Raw genomic sequence first — 20310 nt, 5'->3', positions numbered from 1 at the left:
TGTACACTTCAGAAAGATCCACTTTCCTTAGAAGGTATTCCTTAACTTCTTCCCTAGTGTGGTTATCTATCATTGTCTATATGTTCCATTTCCTAAATTTTATTTTTTTCACAGGCATAGAAATATGCCAAGTAACTGGTCAGTTTAGCAAAGGTCTAAAATGATTTGACAGGTCTTTAAGATGATAAAATATTATTATTCAAAAACTGAAACTATGTATATTATTGCTATATTTATTTGCATGCTGTGATTATAATGAATATTTTCCCACAAGGCCATTGTAATTTTCAAATATTTTTATTCTTTTCTTCATTTTATTTAGTGAATTCAGAAACAGAAACATGCTTTAGTGAAAAAAAAAAGGAATAGAAAAGTTTAATTAAAAATATCTAAATCTTGGCAATATACCTAAAGTGTTTATTTTTAATTTTTCCTTATTATATGCTTGATTTGAAGTTATACAGGATATGAATCCCTAAAATCTGCAAGTTACATGTGATTTATAAGAATATCTGTGAAATATTTTTTATCATTTAGTTTTGCTCTTTCTGTACATCTTTTGGTTTATTCCGGTTTCATCTGGTGTTTTTCTTAGATTATGAAATTGCCATCATATCTTAAAACTTTTAGCTGTATTTTATGTAATCATGTATCTTTCAGAACACAATTTGAAAGCATCATGCTGAGTTTTGTTTATGAAGAGAGCCTGAGAATTGTTTTGTTATAGTAGGCATCATGATGCTAACCGCTATCTGAAATTAGACAAGACTCCCAATAGGCAAGCGAGGTAGGCACATGTACGCTTGAGGAGTTTTGCTGAGGTTGATAGGGTTTCCATCCAGTCGAATGTCCTCTAGGGCCTTTCGAATATAAGTCAAATTTTTAACGTTGCAGAAGGTATCTTCATGCATCTCCAGAATGTTGTTATTCTGAAAAAGATGAAAATATTTTATGACAAGATATAACGTACCCTTAGTATTGATTATAACATAGTCCAATTGCTCACCCCTGTTTTTATTCTTTTGTTCCTTCTCTCATCCAAAAATGCATGTTATGTGATTATTATACATCAAGCACTTTCTAGGCAATGGGGATAAATCAATTAACAAAAAGACACGTGCTTGCCCTGATGGAGCTTATATGTCAGTAAAGGGAATGTAAGATAAGAAGGTAAAAAAACAAATTTAAAGAAAAAAAGTTATTTCCAAAATGATGAGAACTCTGAAGAAAGGATAGTGGCTGTGAAAAGTTGTCTTAAGAGATAGCAATAGAGCTGAGAATGGAATGACAAGAAGACACGAGCAGGGAAAGAGCCAAGGTAAGACTATCCCAGGTAGAGAGAACACAAGTTCAGATTCTGAGTAATTAGCATGGCACATTCAAGAATGGGAAAAAAGTCAACATGGCTAAAGTAAAGTGAGGGAGAGAGTGAGAAAATATCAGGGAGATAAGCAGGGCCCAGAATTAGATTTTTAAAGATAGTTTTATTGAATATATTTCACATACCATAAAATTCACCCATTTTAAGTGTATAGTTCAGTGGTTTTCAATATATTCACAGACTTGTATAAGCATCACAATTTAATTTCAGAACATTTTAAACATCCTCCAAAGAAATCCCATAGATGTTAGCCGTAATTCCCCATTTTTCCCTACCTCTACCCTCTGGCAGCTTCTAAACTATTTTCTGTTTCTATGGATTTTCCCATTCTGAACATTTCACATAAACGGAATCATACAATATATCATCTTTTGTGACTGGGTTCTTCCACTTAGAATTGTATTTTCAAAGTTCATACATGTTGTAGCATGTATCAGTACTTCTTTCTTTTTTATTGCCCAATAATATTCCATTGTATGGGTATACCACATTTTTGTTTATCCATTCATCAGTTAATAGGAATTTGAATTGTTTCTACTTTTTGGCTCTCATGAATAATGCTTCTGTGAACATTTGTGTACAAATTTTGTTTGCACATATGTTTTCAATTCTCTTGGGTATATACCTAGGAGTTGAATTACTGGGTCGTATTCTAACTCTATGTTTAACATTCTAAGGACCCGTTGAACTGTTTTCCAAAGTAGTTGCACCATTTGACATTTCTTCCAACAATGTATGACAGTTCCAATTTTCTCTGCATCCTGAGCAACACTTGCAATTTTCTATCTCCTTTATTTTAGCCAACCAAGCAGGTATGAAGTGGTATCCCATTGGGGTTTAGTTCATTGCTAATGTATAGAAATACAACTGATATTTTATATTGATTTTATAACCTGCCACATTGCTCAACTCATTTATTTGTTCAAATAGTTTAGTGAATTACTTATGACTAAAACTGAAATGCAAGGATGTTCAGATATTTGTCCAATCATTCAGTAGTGTTGGAAGTAGAATTTTAGCTCAGGGAATCTGCTTTTGCCAGAGCTGGTATTCCTTACTACTATACTATATGTTGGTAAAAATTTTTCAAATGAATCAAAAAGGGGGATTTTTCTATGTGCATTAGAAATAAATATAAATTGAAGACAATGTAAATTAAAAACAGTATTATGGTGGATTTTGGTGAGGTGGTCATGAAAGAGAAATATTTTAAAAGGTGCACTTAATGCCTTTTAAACGTTAGAATAAGGAGTGTAATGCCAATTACCTCAAAAAAAATCTCATATATACAAGCACATTGTGTTTAAATATGAGATCAGAGAACTGGTTACTTTGTAGAGTCAATATCATCACAGACAACAGTAATAAAATTTAATTTAGAATTGGAAAACATATCCAAACTTTCCTTGAGGATTCCCTTGAAAATCCTCCTCCAGTCATAAACAAGGCAAGAAATCCTTAGATACATAAAAATTTGCCCCCAGAAAAACAGAGACTGAGAGAGACATCCAGAAACACGATGAGAACTAGAAAGGACATGTATATTAAGGAAGTGAACACAGCCAGAAAATAAATCTCTCAAAAGAGCCAGGCGTCGAAGACAGATATATGCAAAGAGACACCAAAAAAGTATGGAAAGATATATATTAACAGGAATAAAAGAAAAGACACAGATGTAAATATTTACAGAATCCACAGAGGAAAACATAGGAATCAGAGACCTGCTCTCACATAGCAAAATCACTTCTTGTGATGGTTTGCACTTTTTCTGCTAGAAGACTGTAATATTACACTATGATGTTATTTCTCTGAGCACACAATGGATGTGTTCTCTACAGATTTATTCCACAGAACAGATGAAATTATTACAGAAAATTGATTACAGCTGTAGACCAAAACTTACATCTGAAATAAGTAATTTATCTTTCTTTGTTTTAATAACTGAAAATGTTTATTTTAATTGAGCATATTTTTAATATATTTAAATGAAATATGTTTAGAAAATATTAGATCATAACATTTTTGAAAATGTGTTTCCATTTATTACTTCAAAGATAATATGTAGCTTAATGGAATTTAAAATAACGCAGACTTTCAAATATGTTTAGAAAAGACTGCATTTTCTTAATCCAGAGAGATGGAAGTCTGTCATCTCTCAGCAGATAGGAATGTTCTAGAATTGAATTTAATTCAATACATAAAACCTAACATCAAAAGCTAAAATTGACATTTTTCCCCTGAAAGCTAAAATCAAATTAGATTTTTCTTTCTCTCTTTTTCTCTTCCATTTCTAATCCTTATACACTTCTTCAGCAGATGATGCTTTCAATTTTTCTTTTTTTTTTTTTTTAAAGATTTTATTTATTTTATTTTTCCCCCCAAAGCCCCAGTGGATAGTTGTGTGTCGTAGCTGCACATCCTTCTAGTTGCTGTATGTGGGACTCGGCCTCAGGATGAACGGAGAAGTGGTGCCTCGATGCGCACCCGGGATCCGAACCCGGGCCACCAGCATCGCAGCGCGCGCACTTAACCACCAAGCCACAGGGCCGGCCCTCAATTTTTCTTTTTGTCGAAAGAATCTTTGTATGCCGAAAAGATGCATTATGATTTGGCAAAGAATGAAAATAAAGACTAAGGTTATCAGAAATAAACCAGTATAGTCAGGAATGTACAAATACTTTGTACTCAGATTGAGAGAAAGCAAAAATGAGAGAGAGGAGAAAAAGAAGAAAAATTGTCACAGTGTGTCGACACGCTATTATAAACAGCTGTTTGAGTCCTGATTTCCTCCCGTGCTTTTGTCTTCCATGGAGCTGTTGGGCATACCTTACTAGTAGAAGCCTACCTGGAGGTGAAGGGCCCGTAGATTTTCTGGAAGTGGCAGAGGGATGTGGTCCAAGTTGTTATCGGTGAGGTAGAGATGATGGAGATCATACATATCCTGTAAACATTCCCAATGTAGAGGCTTAATAGAAATCAGTGGTGCCACAGTTGTATTTTCCATTTCCTGTTCATGCAACTATTCGTAAAATAACACATGCCCGTCCAGGTCTTGTTTTGTGAAGTTGAGGCAGACTAGTTTTCTAAGTTACTAGACAATTCAAATTAATTTTAGAAGAATTGATGGCAAGCAAATGTCTCTTGATAGAAATGAAACATATTTCTCAATCTCTTGGAGGAACTATCCACTCTAACTTTCTCCATTTAAGCAAGTCGGTGACTTCCCATTTAAGACACTCTACAATAGGATTTTGGTGAGGCATAGCAAGAATTTCCTTCATGTTGTAGGGATGGAGAAATAAGAATTTCTCCCCAACAAAAGCCTGTTCTCTCTAGCCCAAGTAGCAGGAAAAGGGCAGCCTAGCCAGACAGAAAACATTTAGACAATAACACATCTACTCTAGCCAAATACCACAGGACAAACTGTGACTCACCAGCACCCATCCCAACAAACGCTGAGTGGAGAGACTAGACTTTGACCCTTGCCAGGCTCTAATGAGGTGCACTAACTCCCTTGCCCACCAGGCTCGTGTCACAGGAGGGCTAGTGGAGAGACAGGACTTTCATCATTGCCCAGTGTTACGTTATGAGTCCACATGACCCCCTGTAGCCTCCATGGAAGTAATGTGATGTCACTTCAAACAGTATTTTAAATTTATTTGTTCAACATATATTTAGAGGAGCAGCTTGAACAGGGTAAGAATGGGTAAGAAAGCTGGCTGGTTATCGTTCTCAGACTCTATGCTGTTATTCTAAGCAAGTCACTACTGCCCCAAACTTGCTTCCTTCACTTAGAAAACAAACTGCTTAAGATTAACTGAATCCATCCTCCTTACAAAGTAATTTAGAAATCTTCTATCCTCAAGGCACCACTCACACCCTGCACAAGTACTTATCCTTTTAACCACATGAAATGCTCTCCTTGAGTGGAGTTCTTGCTAAATACAAATTATCTGGCGTACACCATTTCCAGGTGCAGCTTATAGATTGGTGCCCCAGATAGCCACCCACTTCTTATGCCAGCTCTGCTTCCTGTCCTTGGTGCTTGATCAGCCTTAGATCATACCAGAACAAAGTATTTCCCAAAAGCATGATAAAGAGTGATGTAAAGTTAATTTTAAGAGTTAAGTCTCATCATATTGAATACCTTTGTAGAAATAAAAAGGCTAGTCATTGACAGCAAATGGAATGGGAAGATGAAAGTCTTTCATATCCAGACTTAAAACTCACTTTAAATGCTTCCTGCTTTATGCCTTTCCTTCCAAGTCTATTGTTGCTAATATCAATAAATGTCAATGTGGTTGGCAATTCTGGGAGCTGCCTTATTTTGTTGTCACGCAGGACAAGCTCTCGGAGTCGAGGCAGCTTTCTGAATGCATCTTCATCAATCTCAGATATTAAATTTGATGTCAGATCAATCCTTCTTAAATCATCTAGAAGAAAAAATGGACGTAGTTAAATATTCTTGAATATGTTTTGCTCACATAAAAATATGAATATAAATTTTCCCACATACAAGCAAATTTAAATAAGAATTTAATTAGCAATGGACAGTTAATGAAATAATAATTTCTAACTACTTTTTAGAATTTAATTGTTTCTTCCAAATACTGTTCATATTTATGCACTTATAAGAAAGTGTAACTTTAGCAAAGAAATTGTGACAATTTCTTCTATCTAAAATAACTAGTCTTTGACTTATATTCTTCATAAACTTTGTCTGAAATTTACCATTTAAAACATTTTCCTCAGTGGCGGCAGATTGTTGTGTTTTCTAATTGTCAAAGATACATTAGCATTAAAATACAAAATTATTAAGAAGAAATTTTCAAGAGATTAAAACACTTTGTGAAAAGAAGTGCCAAAATTCTTTTAAATTGGCAACAATTATAATGTCAGAATTTCGGCTTGCATTCATCAGTCATAAAGCAATTGTGCTGTAGTGGAAGTCTATTGAAACAAGCCAAATTCTAGTAAATACGTGACCATGACATTTTACTCTTAATGTCATAACATGATAATGAGTTCTAGCTTATAAAATATGATATTTACGATTTTTATTTAGTTAAAAATAGTTTATTTGAAAATATCAATAACTACATAGTTTCATAATGACCTTTCATTATTCATCATCTTTTATCATAATTAAAACAAACCTTCAAATATTTAAATATGAAAAACTAATTGATTTATGAGCCATATTTTATATTCAAGTTTCCTTTTCAGTACCAACATTTTACAGGGCAAAAATCTTAGGAAAGTCTGTAAAGAAGAGAAGGATATTAGTGCTGTCACTCATACTTAGGCTTGCAAAATCATTCTTGTTGATCTTTTTAATTCTGTTAAAGCGGGAATAGAAATAAGCAGTGTTCTTGGGCAGCGGAGGGATAGCATCAAGTTCATGGTCATCACAGTACACGGTGGTACTTATGCAGGTACACAGAAGGCAGGTCGGAAAGTCTAAAAGATAGAGACAAATAATTACATGCAATTAACAAAAGCAATTTCTAACAAATAATGTGATTAGGCATGTTTGTTAAGCAAGATTAGAGTCTCATACAGACCATCCTGGTATATTTCACATTTTCTCATATAGTTTTCTGTGTGTAGAACATTCAAGTCACATATACCAATTACAGCTGCCCCAATAATTAGTATATTCTTTGTAATGTTTTAAAATTTTATTTTATTTTTTATGTTTTTATTTTTATTTTTTATTTTTATTTATTTATTTTTTTGAGGAAGATCAGCCCTGAGCTAACATCCATGCTAATCCTCCTCTTTTTGCTGAGGAAGACTGGCTCTGAGCTAACATCTATTGCCAATCTTCCTCGTTTTTTTTCCCCAAAGCCCCAGCAGATAGTTGTATGTCATAGTTGCACATCCTTCTAGTTGCTGTATGTGGGACGCAGCCTCAGCATGGCTGGAGAAGCGGTATGTCGGTGCGCACCCGGATCCGAACCCAGGCCGCCAGCAGCGGAGCGCGCGCATTTAACGGCTAAGCCACGGGGCCGGCCCTAAAATTTTATTTTAAATTATTGAGTGAATACTGCATGGTTGTTGCTTTTCTATTTATTAGAAATTCTATTTGCAAATGTAAATATTAAGATTGTGGTCTTTATAAATTTAAAACATCACATACCATATTTTATTAGTTCTTTAGTTCAATATATAAACACTCCACTGAAACAAAATCTGCTTCAAGAAAAAGGTAAGGCAATAATCATTAATATTAATTCAGTCAATATGTAATTTATTGAATCCTTTTTATGTAAATGGCACTGTGCTAGCTGGTGAAACAGTGGTGAGCACAACGAGACACAGTTCTGTTTTATGATCTGCTATGTAAGATGAATGTTGATTACACAAATAAATAAAATGATGACTGTGGTAAATGTCATGAAATATCATATGAGCATAAAATAGGGGAATTTGATCCAGTCTGAGAGTCATGGTTCTCTGAGGAGGTGAAAATTGAGTTGAGATCTGCAGGAAGAGAAGGAGTTGACTATGCAGGTGGGAGGGAAGAGTATGCAGGCAGTGGAAGCAGCATGCATCAAGTCCCTTCACTTTGGAGGGACTGAAAGATGGTCCACGTAGCTACAGCGCAGAGAGCATTGGAATGTGTGGGGCATAACATGCACGGGCCTTACAGGCTGTGTTACAGGTTTTGTTCCTTATTCTAAGGATGGGCAGTGGTATTACATGATTTGATTTGCATGTTAAGATATCATCGTGCTTGAAGGTGTGGTGGAAGATTGAAGGAGGGCCAGTGGGCAGAGTGGAATGAGTTGTTGTCTAGATAAAAGATGGTGGTTGCTTGGCTAGGGAAATGGTGATAGAAAAGGCAACAGATCCAAAAGGTATTTGTGACGCTGGATTATAGCCCAACATATTAATCTCTCTCTATCTATCTATCATACACACACATACACACACACCCTTACCCCTCTTTCACTCTCGGATTAGTGGTCACATAGAGGACAGTGAGCTTTTAAGGGAGATAGAAAAGCAATGACCAGAAGGAAGGAAGGAAAATAAGATGGGGCAATATTATGGAGGCCAAGTGGAGAAAGAGTTTGGAGGAAAAGGGAACAGAAAACCATCTAAGGCTGCTGATATGTCAGGGAAGTTCAGGACTGAAAAATGTGTCTTGGATTAGTTATTGTGGTGGTTATAGACTTCAGTAAGAGCTATGGAGTGATGAGGCTGGAAGCCAGATTGCAGCCAATTAAGGAGGAAGTTGGAGGTGAGGAAATAGTTACAGCAAATAGAAACAATGCTATTGAGATGTCTGACTGTGAAGAAGGAGGAAAGAGAGATGGTGATAACTATAGGAAATGTATCGATGGTGTGCATGATGAGGGAAATTGACTAAAGTGGGAGAGACGTGAAGAAAAGGATCTGAAGGAGAAGAGGTTGAATATAAAAAGGATCCTGAGAAGGCAGTAGGAAATGGAACACAAAGCATAGTGGGAAGAGTTAACATCCCACATGTGGGAGGACAGACAGTCCCTCTGTTGTAATAGGAGGAGAGGGAGATAAGGTGCATGGATGTAGGTGTTCGTAAATTATATGTCTGAAAACAGAAAGACCAAAAAGCTGCCAATGGGATGATTGCATTTTCTTCGTGAAATAGGAGGCTAAGCTTTCTGATGAGCTTGAGGAGTAAAGGGAGGAGGAGAGGAAGGGTTGTGAGATGTGAGATGCATGGAGGAAGTGAAGCAGCCATGAGAGGGACAGAAGAAAGAGATGGGAGGACTTTCTTGGGATTGCTCAAAATCGACTCATCCTGACTTAGCTGAGACTTTCCTGGTTTGGAAAGTCCTCTGTCATTGAAAGTCCCCTATTTTGGGAACCCCTCACTCCCACTCAAACTGGGACATTTGGTCACCTTAGTTGAAGGATCCATTTGTGGTTTGTGATCAAGAACTACTAATGCACCTACTAAGGTCTAATTGCTGTCATTAAACAGGAAAATCATTTACTGTAACAACTTCAGAACGAAAACTATTTTAAGAATGGAAATCTAGGAAAAAAATTTGTAAGGGGGAGCTGTAAAATATTTAATACTTGCTAATTTATCCAATCATTATAAATTGATATTTGCCACTTATCATAAAATTTTTAGAAAGTAAGGCATTTGATTCCTTTATATATTCATGACTGTGCTAATTTAGCAGTATTTGCGTAGGGTAATTATATATATTCACACCAGTTATAATTTAATTCTAGTTTTTCCTCTCATAACTCAAGCCTACTTTATGAGGCTTCAGAATATTATTTTTAGAAATTTGTATTCATAGTAAAATAATATGATACTTTGATTTTTAATGTTCTAAGTATTTCCAAACTCTTTAACTTTCATAAATTTATAAGATTTAAATTTAATTTTAAAGTTTAGAATTTCTGGTGATGCTTCTTCTCTGGAAATTAAAATGCAAATTAAACTTTTAACTTCATTACTCACTCTCAGACTACTGTAGAGACAAAATTTTTTAAGACTTATAGGTTTTTTTATATTGTTTCAAAACTGATATTATTGAGCCATAATTTTGACTAAAACTTTGAAAAAGATTGGACATTATGCTTTTCTGTTGTTCCTGGCTCAGCTGAAAGACCCCTAGTACAGGTAATGATGCCAGATCAGTCAACTTGTGAAGCATCTGAAATTACTTAAAAGTAAGTAATGTTCTGGAGATATTTAATTTCCCCATTCTGAGGGTTTTCTCCTAGGTACTTACATTTCCTTCTCATTGTGTGTATATCTCCCTGGTTCTGTTTGTTGAGTGTTCTACTACTCCATAGAAAGTGTACTATCTGGAAAGAATATGATGTGTTCATTAAGGATGAGGATTTAGTGGTCTCCATTTGCATTCCAGCACCCCCACGTACCACCTCCGTAATCTTGGACAGCTTTTATAGTACGTTGGAGTTTCAGTTTTCTTATTTATACAGTGGAGATAACAACACCTAGTGTATAGTGTTGTTGTGCCTCTACAAAGAGTGAATGTACATAAAGCACTTCAGTGGCTGGCGTATTGGCAGCATTTCATAAATGACAACTACATTACGTAGTGGTGAACAGTTGAAAACTCATAGAAGCAGAGAGTAGATTGGTGGTTACCAGGGGCTAGGGGAGGGGGAAATAGAGAGTTGTTGTTCAATGGGTGTAAAGTTTCAGTTATGCAAAATGAGTAAGTTCTAGAGTTCTGCTGTACAACATAGCGCCTATAGTTAACAATACTATATTGTACTCTGAAAAACTTGTTTAGAGTAAAAAGAAGGATACACTCTTCTCTCAACAACAGAATAATGAGAATAACTAACATTTATTATGTTTACTATGGACCAGGCACTAAATTCATTCATTGAATCCTTATAACAACTCTATGAGGTAAGATCTATTATTTATTATCCCAGTTTTTAGATGAGGAAACTAAGGCAAAAAAAAATGTTGACTGCCTCGCTCAAGACTGTGTATCCAGCAAGTGGCAATGCCAGGATTTGAATGCTCTTCTCTCTCTCTTGTTGTCTCAGTATGTTCTGTTCAGACTTTTCTCATATTACTTGTACCACATTATTGCCTCTAAATTTGTTTACATGTCTGTCTCCCTGTACTAGACAGAAATATCCGTGGGAACAGTGGTCATTTTAAAATAAGTTTTCTATGTCCAGAACTTAGAGTACAGAGACACTCCAGAGTAGCTGAACCTTTGCAGTGGGAAGCCTACTCATTTTTTCTACACCCCCCTCACTATGCCATTCTCCATGTGTGCATGAGTATTCTGGTGTGAGTCCACAAGAGTATTCCAAAGGTTAACACTGACAGATTCCAACAAGAAATATAGACAAATCACAGAATCTTATTTAGCACCAGGAATTCCTTCTCATTAACTAAAAGACTCTGGTTTAGACCACCTTCAGGCCATATGATATGGAATGCTTTCCTCTCTTTTCCTCTCTCTGCTGCTTCCTTAGGACTAAATGAGAAGAAGCCTGTTTTCCAATAAGTACACAGACAAGAATCAGAACAGGCTAGCTTCACATCCAGTGTGTGAAACTAATAGTTATGTGATATCTGTCAAGTTCCTACCCTTTTTCTGCCAGTTTCCTCGGGAATAATGGAAAGAATAATAATAACACCTTCACAGGGAGGTTGCAATAGTCAAATGAGATAATGTGAAGTGCTAAGCATTATGGCCCACAGATAGCTCAGTCAATGTAAACTATTTTTACTATTACCATCCTCATCATCATCATCATCATCCATCACCACCTTATCTCCTTGAACTGCTGTGGTCTGATCTCAGACATAGATTCTGATTTTGCTAACAGAATATCATTTATTATAGAAGTGCATTCTACCACAAAGATTTTGAGTAATGATGCCAGGCAAATATTTCCATCTCAAATCTTTGGTTATTTGATCACTTCCATCAGACCAAAGCTGAATTATTAAAATTGCTTTATATTGAATACAAAATACATGTGTATCTCCTCCTTTAAACATAGCCTATTCCAAAACTTGCTCCTTGGGTCATGAGGGTTCCCCGCAGCCTTGGAGCTTGGCAGTTTTGAGGAATGAACAAGTGGATTTAATTACAATTCAGCTTTGATGGACCTGACCTTCATTGGTGTGTGGGCCCAGAACCCCGGGAAATTCGGGCTCCTGTGGGGAGGAGCCATCAATCAGCCTGGGGGTGGACTCCTCCTCCTCCTCCTCGGTCTCCTCTGGCTGTGAGGGCGGGGTGAGGAGCTCTCTGTTCCCGGAAGGCATCACTGTCGCTAGTCCAGCCTGAAAAAGAAGCAGAATTTCATCAGGCAACCTTCTCAATCACCCCCTGTGCCAGTGACACAACGTTAAAATGTATCCATCTTTGCCACAAGAGGTCACTCCTGCTCTGAAGTTCAACACTGTAGCTGGGCTGCTTGCTTGGGAGGGCACGTGTGGTTCTAATTACTGCTATTGTTGTTTTTAATTAATTTTGTTTCTCAAATCTTAGTAACAGTTTCCAATGCCTTTTTTTTGGTCTTCTTTCTCTTTTAAACCTCTTGATATGTTTATTTCATAGATTTTAAAAGAAAACACCTCATTTATTGTTTTCTAAATCCATAGTCTTACAAGAATGCATTATTTTTGTGAAAGAGTCAAATTAATCCAGAAATGTGCAGAGTAAAATCCAAAAGTCCCCTTCACCCTGCAGTCTTAATTCCACTCCCCTTGAAGATAATAACCAATTAGAAGTTGATGTGTATGTTCTAGTCCTTTTAATCCTTGGTTTCCTAGATTCAAATATTCTGTTCCTTTACAACAACTTATACTTCCTCTAATTGTATTTTACTGAAAAGTATTTCTACTAAAATAAAATTTATGGACACATAAAAGCTATACGATTTGATTATGATATGCCATTTCTCATATATTTTCAATATTATTTTAAATAAGTATTACCAACAATATTTGACCTTTAAAATTGACTTTTTTGAGAGCTTTGACAATAGGAGGCATTCATAGATTGAAAAAATACTCAAAGATTTTTTCGGAAATTATATTTTAGGTTATACTTGCTTTTCTCCTTACTTGCATATTTTAAGTAATGAGGTTGTTGCCTCTAAGAGTATTGTTTGCATTTAGAACAACCCCTCACTCTCCACTCCTTTCCCTTGTCTCAATGTCTGTTCCTTTTTGGTAGTTAGTAAAGGTCTACCTCCCCGAAGGACTTGTAAGATTGAGCAGGAAATCTGCTCAAGACAACAGAGTTGGCAAGAGGCAGGACCCAACTTTGGGGCCTAGTCTCCTTATGGCATCCCCAGAAATCCCAGATTCTCTTTTGACCACTCTGATAAGCCCTCTTGCTTCTTTCCACCCTCTTGTTTATTTGCTCTCACTAACAAAGCAAAAAAAAAAAAAAAAAAAATGCACAAATCACTTTCTAACTTATTTAATGTCAAAATGACATGCAAACTATTACTTTCACGTGTTAAATAAGCACATAATTGGGCCAGATATTTTCTGGATGTTTTAGATAGATGTTTCAGATAACCATAACATTTTAAAGATACACGTTTTTTAATGTCACTTTTGATAAATTTGAATACATTGCTTCACAAATAAAAATTATCCTTTTAAAGAAACACTACACTTTCTTTCGTCAGTTTACATTTCTGAATTGTGTTTCCCTCTGTGCTTCTGTAAAGTGTCTCCATTTCAGCCCTTCCTACACTGTGTTGTGTGGGTTCCATCAGTTTTCTACCTTTCCAAGCCTACTAAGTGGTACGCTCTGAGTTATGTCTTTTATCTTTGTACCTCAAGGCTATAGCATAATAGACAATCAACAAGTACTTATAAGTGTAGAAAAAACAAATTTGCTTGTCCAAAGTATATCTAATTCACAGCTCTATACTTAATTTTAGAGATTTTGCTGAGAAGAATCAGTTAATAAGTTAATGTTTACTTTAATGCATTGAAATCAAACCAAAAGCAAATCATACTGTATTTGGAGCGTTAGGAAGCCAACATGAAGATATTATAAAAATTGGCCAGAAATCTCCACTTGAGAAGATTGGGCACACTTCCTTAAGGAGACAGACATACGGTTTCCATCTGTAGGGTCAGAATGAGGCAGATTCAGAAGTAATGGATTTGCAGAGAGACCAAAAGGAGGCTCCAGGAAGAGCGGAAATTGAGACAGATGTTTCATGGAATGGAGGCAGCCTAAAGGGAGAAACACATTCCAGACACATTGCCTTGAATCTTTAGCTTTGCAGGAAAAATGTTTGCACATACTTTTTACAGAAAATTGTTTTTCCACTGATTTGATGTGAAGCTGTAAGATCTCACTTGTCATCCAAGATAATGAGGCAAAACAGCTTTTGTGTTTATCAGAAACTGTTTTGTTCATGCTTACTTGCTAATAAAATGTGAATGCTGAACAACTGTTAAAACCAAGGGAAAGAAATGCCTTCTCAGTTCAGCAAAATTGCAGAACTGTAACCTCAAAGTACTGTGCGTGGAGAACTTTTCGCATTGCAGAAACATTTATTCGCACTATTGAATAGAAGTGATTTAGGCTTCTGTCTTTTTTCCTCTTTTAACAATTTTCATCCTGTCATGTGTTTTGAGGCAATGCATGCAAAGACATCTAGCCAGAGATGTCTACCTGGCTCTCCTTGTGGCAGACTTTTATGCTTATGCTGCAGAAACCTAAATTTGGGGTGTAAACACAAATGGCCAAAAAGCATCCCCGCCCCTTTTTCTCAAGCTACAATTGGTAACACTCAAATACAAATATAACTGAGCCTCTGATATAAATATTAATTCTTTCAGAGTTTTCCTCCATTCGTTTTCCTTTACCTCCTTATTTTACTTTGACTTACTTCCTACTGAATTGACTTTTTAATCTGTTCATTATATTTCCCTAAAGTTTAAAAACATAATACAAAGGGTCACTCCTACATATGACCTTGAGCTTAGTCATTACTGTACTTGCATATCTTCTTAGACCTTGTGCCAGCAGTATACATTTTTGCGTTGATTGGTTTGCAGTAAGTTGTCCATTTCTATTCTTTTGTTTACCTGGTCTTGGAACTATAGATAATTTATGTCGTGATAGACTGTGCTTAGGAGCACATTCCATGTCCATGGAAGAGTATACCTATACCAGAGATGACAAATGCAGAGTCCACAGAGAGAGACCTGGGTAGAGTGAGGTCTCAGCAGATGTCAGCCTGGAGAGGTAATAGTGCCAAGAAAGGAGTCCTCAGGCCTGCCTCAGCGTCTGCACCCTGCACAGCCTCAACTCCATATAAGCAACCCAGCACCTCAATACAATCTTGGAGTGAAGGGGGTTGAAATGACCCTGAAGTGTCTCAAAGTTTTTGCTCCCTGGAGAAATAAGGACTCTCAGTGGAAAATGATTCAGTTACATTTCTTGTCCCGGGTTATGTGGACTGAGACTTTTAACAGAAATATTTATGTTGTTATTAATAATGCTACAAACGATTTGAGACCTTCATTCTCTGATAATTAGCAGAGCTGTCCATAGAAAAATCTCTTTACAAAAGTACTCGGCACTATTTTAAGTGACAATAACATTATGTTAAAAATAATTTTAATCAAATCCATGCTTTCCTTAGCAAAAAATCCATCTAAATGATCAATGTAATCACATTGCTACCATTAAGTCTACTTAATTTATTTTTCTTAATTTTAGAGTAAAAGTATGGGAAAATAGTGTGTTCAGAAACAACAGTCACACTTCCTCCTGATCGCCTCGTCTGCCACTGAATCCCTTCAGTACAGACTTCTTGTTGAACATGCACACCATACTTGTTTAGGACAGCCACAAACCATTTGCTGCTGTTAAGCATTGCGTATAAATCAATAAAACAATGTGTTTTATTTTTTGATATTTCAATATTTTTTAATCTCAGCACTTAATCTGTAGCTAAATTTCCAATGAGGAAATCAATGAAGATGTAATGTATGTGTGATGGAAAGAATGCTACGAAAGAATTCAAGTTACTCAGATTTGATACCTACCTTTATGAATGAATGAAAGGCTCACTAAATGAGTGAGTGAATTTGTAAATGATAGGTTTGCCAGTTTTTATAATTATCTAATCAACCAGACTGAATGTCTATGCCAAGCATTACATTTAAGTTATGATCCACTGTCCATTTTTCCTGTCATTATTATTTTCTAGACATCTATCAATACCATTATTTTTTCTCCAAGTCTACTGCCCTCACCATAATCTAAGTTACTATCCTCTCTTGTCTGAAATACAGCAATCGTCTACTCACAGGAAGTTGGGATCTCCTCCAGTATATATTCACTCTGCAGTGAGAAAAAACTATTAAAAAGACAAAACTGAGCATGTCAATCCCTCTTAAAATCCTTCAGTGGCTTTTTATTGTTCTTAATAACCACAAGAACAATGGCCTAGCAGAAGTGCTGTAACATATTGGTTGGAGGAAGGATCGAGACTACCTGAGTTTGAATCTAGCTTAGCTGTGGGACTTTGGGCAGATTAGTTTACCTCCCTGAACCCAGTTTCTCTGTAAAATTCCTGGTATAAATAGTACAGCTGTGTGAGGATGAAAACCTTAATACACATAAAACACTTAGAATAATGTCGACACATAGTCAGTGCCGTGGAAATGTTTACTACTGTTTTTAGAATAAGTTCAAAGCTCTTTTACTTATAGGGTCCTCATGGTTTGGCCCTTCTGGTGTCCCCTTCCTCCATCTCATACCAATTATGCTCTTTTGCTGCACTGGCTATTTAGTTGCTTAGGGTCTTTCTTCTGTAGGACATTTGCATGCACTAGTAATTCTGCTTGGAACTCCCTCCATTCTCCATCTTTTTTTTTTTTCCAATTTTACTTTATTTTTTAACAGCTTTTTTGAAGGCACAATTGATATACAAAGAACTGCACATATTTAATGTGTACAACTTGATGAGTGTGGACATATGCAAACATCCATGGTGCCATCACCACAATGAAGGGAACAGACATATTCAACACCTCCCAAAGTTTCCTTATAATTGTTTCTTTATCCCTCGTATCCAATTCAAGTCTTACATCCTTAGAGAAACTTCTCATGATCTATCTGGCTTAGACAAACATGTTTGGTGCCTCTCAGAGCGTTGTGTACTTCTTACTGGCACATCTGCTATTGCGTTTGCGGTACATTTTTTTTTAATTGTTGCAATTATTTCCTTCCTTAGATCCATGCCCCTTTGCAATATGACTTTTCAGCTCCTATAATCAATAAGTAGAGGATAATTTCTCATCCCTTGAATTTTGAATTTAGACTGGCCTTCTGATTTGTTTTAGTCAACATAATGTATTGATGTGTCAGTTTTGTGGGTAGTTCTCCAGAAACATGACATGTTTCCATTTGCTCTTTAGGAATCCTGCTCATTCATCATGTGAACAGGCTGGGGCCAGCCTGCTGGAAGATGAGAGTACACATGGAGTAGTGTGCCTAGCAATTAATAGGCTTCCTGATCAATACTGCTGAATCAGCACAGGTAAACAATGGCAACTTTTAATATTTTAAGGGGTTGTTTTGGATATCAGAGTAACAAAATATTTTAACATACTAAAAGTGCACGAGAGAGCAGGTGTGAAAAGAGATTGGTCATGGCTTGGACATCTCCACGTCTGCCAGTAGACCTTCATTATAGGTGCAAACATATTGTGAAAGGAAACTAAAGCAGATGTGCTTTGACTTCATTTGATGAAACTGGTTTTGAATCTACTGCTGATCCAAAGATGTTGGTTAGGTATATTCTATATTTGAGGAAATGATGGAAATATACACCCAAAGTCAGAGCCACTCAGTTGCACAATTCTGAGAGGCACTATTCATTTGTCATTCCATGCGAATGGTGCTCCCTGGATTACAGAATGTAATGACACCTCCTGAGTTACATGTTAACTCAAAGTGATCAGTTAACCAGTCCTGACACCCAGGTGTCCCTCAACTTTCTTCATATCCTCTTTATCTATACTCCCTACAATTTTGACTTAACATCCCAACTTAGGCAGAGATGGGAAAAATTTTATTACTCTTTCCTTTGCTTGCATGTCCAATTGAGAAATAGGACAGTACAGTAAATTGTTGAAGAAAGAGAAAGAATGTATACACTGAAATCCTGGTTGATTCGTTGATATTCATTGAAGAATGAAGATAGAATTATTTCTATTAGAATAGGAAAAATATTGCAGATTTTAGTGTAGATATACATAGGGTCAGGGATAGTCATGGTGAGCTCCCCACCCAAGAAACTGAAGTTACATTACATTCTTCTCATGATGTAAAATTGCTCTTAAAAATGAACAGCAAGATGAGACCACTCCTCCCAGCCCTTAGGAGCAGCTTCTTGACTCTTGACTCATTAGTGATGATGATAATACAGCTAAGAAAGAAAAGTAAACTGAAGAAGATAGCCTAGAAAAATCGAATTCAGGGAAGAATTGTGGCCAGCACTGTTTGGAGGAGACAAATATTAAATTTGTTTAACATAAACAATACAGTCACTAAAGAGATCATCTATAACCTGGAGAAGAGAGATTTCACTGGACCTTATCATGGGCTATATGAAAATAACTGGCATGAACCGAATACTCACTACATTTAAGAAACTGCTATGATCTTTCCGTTGATTCTCACGTCAGTCTCAGAACAACCCTATGTAGACAGTACAATAATCGTGCACATTTGATAAATTTGTAAATGGAGGATGGGAGGTGGGAGGACTAAATAAGTTGCCTGAGGTTACACAGCTGCTAAGTAGTAAGGTTAGGATTTGAATCTAACCAGCCCTGCCAAAGGACTGCTCAGTTTCCTTAATTTTGATTCTGTACTCAGCCAAATAAAATTCTGCTGAGTAATCTATCTTCTTAGGTACCTTCATTCTGAGAAAAAGGGGCTCTGGATAGGGAGAGTGAGCATTATCATCACTGGGAAATGACTATTCACATTACAAACTCATAAATGGCTTTTCTTGTTTATATGGTAAGGCTCATGTAATTTTTCCTTGGCGTCATTCATTAACCTACAATCTGATCTGATCGTGACTGATTATGTTTGTCAGTTGCTGAACCTGAAAGCTGAAGACCATACCAAGGCCATCTAGCCCTGTGGGAGCACTTGGCAGTCAGTTCATCTTTTAATCTTCGCCTGAAATTGACAAATATGAAGAATATCACATAACGTTGATGTAATTGGATTGTAAAATCCAAGCAGTATTTCTTATAATTTTCTTTCACTTTTGTGGGAAATAAGTATTATATCAGAATGAAACTTTAGCCTGGTTAATTAAACATGATGGCTAAGACAATTCCATGTATTCACCAAACTGTTTCATTTGCCTCCTGGGCATTCAGCTAAAATATATTTTCTACTTTCTTTGAATCTAGAGTAGGTCATGTAGCTGGTTCTAGCCAACTGAATGGGAGAGGAAGTAATGTGCCACATCTGGTCCGAATCAGTGAAGAGCAAGTATACTTTCTCCACAGTCTTTCTCTTCTCTCAATCTGTCAACAGAAGATACCAGTGTGACCTTGAACTCCCAAGGTGAAGATGGCGAAGTTCTAGCATGAAATAAGTTAGAATCCCTGAATAACCACTTGGAAGACAGTAAACCTGTTGACCTGCGTAAGAAGTTATGTCAGCAAGATATAAATTTTTATTGTGTTAAGCCACTGGGCTTTTGTTTGTTACAGCTGCTAATGTAACTTGCCCTAATATAGATATTTTCAATTTTTGTTTTCTTATACATCTCCTAATTATACTAAGGGAAGAATTTTTAATATTGTTATGGGTTGATTTACCTAGCACATATCATTGACATTAGAAAAAAATGAATGCACTTTTTTTTGTCTCCCTAGCCTCTGATTTCTCTTTCATAAACAATTGTTCTTTGATCTTGGTTATCTGGTGTAGTATTTACTGAAATATTATACCACCAAATTTGAGTGAATTCACCATTATTTTAATTTATTTATTTTTAAATCTCAATATTTTATTAACTTAAGTCAAAATTAATAAATCTATATAATGAATAATTGTCTGCCAGTCAAATATCAAAATTAGTCAATGGCTTTTTGTTTACATCAAAACAGCATAAAATAATCCTAACATTTGATATTGACTTGCTAGGATATATATACGCATTTATGAAAACATATAAATGCTGTCTTAGTTTTTTAAAAATCAATCCTAACGGATGGTTATTTTTCATAAATTCATGAATCTAAATGGTAATGCTTCTTTGTATTCAATGTAATGTTTAAGTGAAAAATTCAGTGCAAGAGAAACAAGAGGTGAAGATTTGAAGGTTTCATTTAATCATACTCTCTCTAGTCGATGTCTCTACTGGGACCTCAGTATTTTTTTCTTTGTTCATGT

At 36.0% G+C, this 20310-nt stretch overlaps 1 protein-coding gene across 1 annotated transcript in view; it reads right to left on the bottom strand.

Annotated features, from left to right (window-relative positions):
• Nucleotides 1-350: 350 nt before the first annotated feature.
• The window catches only part of EPYC (epiphycan), a 33929-nt gene continuing 13969 nt past the window's right edge, over nucleotides 351-20310 (bottom strand). Inside the window, exons 2-6 of the mRNA XM_004417940.3 lie at nucleotides 12011-12179; nucleotides 6683-6841; nucleotides 5612-5814; nucleotides 4227-4322; nucleotides 351-929 (exon numbers count right to left, since the gene is read on the bottom strand). Coding sequence (XP_004417997.1) covers nucleotides 759-929; nucleotides 4227-4322; nucleotides 5612-5814; nucleotides 6683-6841; nucleotides 12011-12179 — 798 coding nt within the window. The 3' untranslated portion in view covers nucleotides 351-758. The remainder of the gene's footprint in view (nucleotides 930-4226; nucleotides 4323-5611; nucleotides 5815-6682; nucleotides 6842-12010; nucleotides 12180-20310) is intronic.

This window comes from Ceratotherium simum, chromosome 25 (assembly GCF_057802395.1).
Source record: "Ceratotherium simum simum isolate JZ-2026a chromosome 25, ASM5780239v1, whole genome shotgun sequence".
NCBI lineage: Eukaryota > Metazoa > Chordata > Mammalia > Perissodactyla > Rhinocerotidae > Ceratotherium > Ceratotherium simum.
This window is presented reverse-complemented; position numbering and strand designations above follow the sequence as displayed.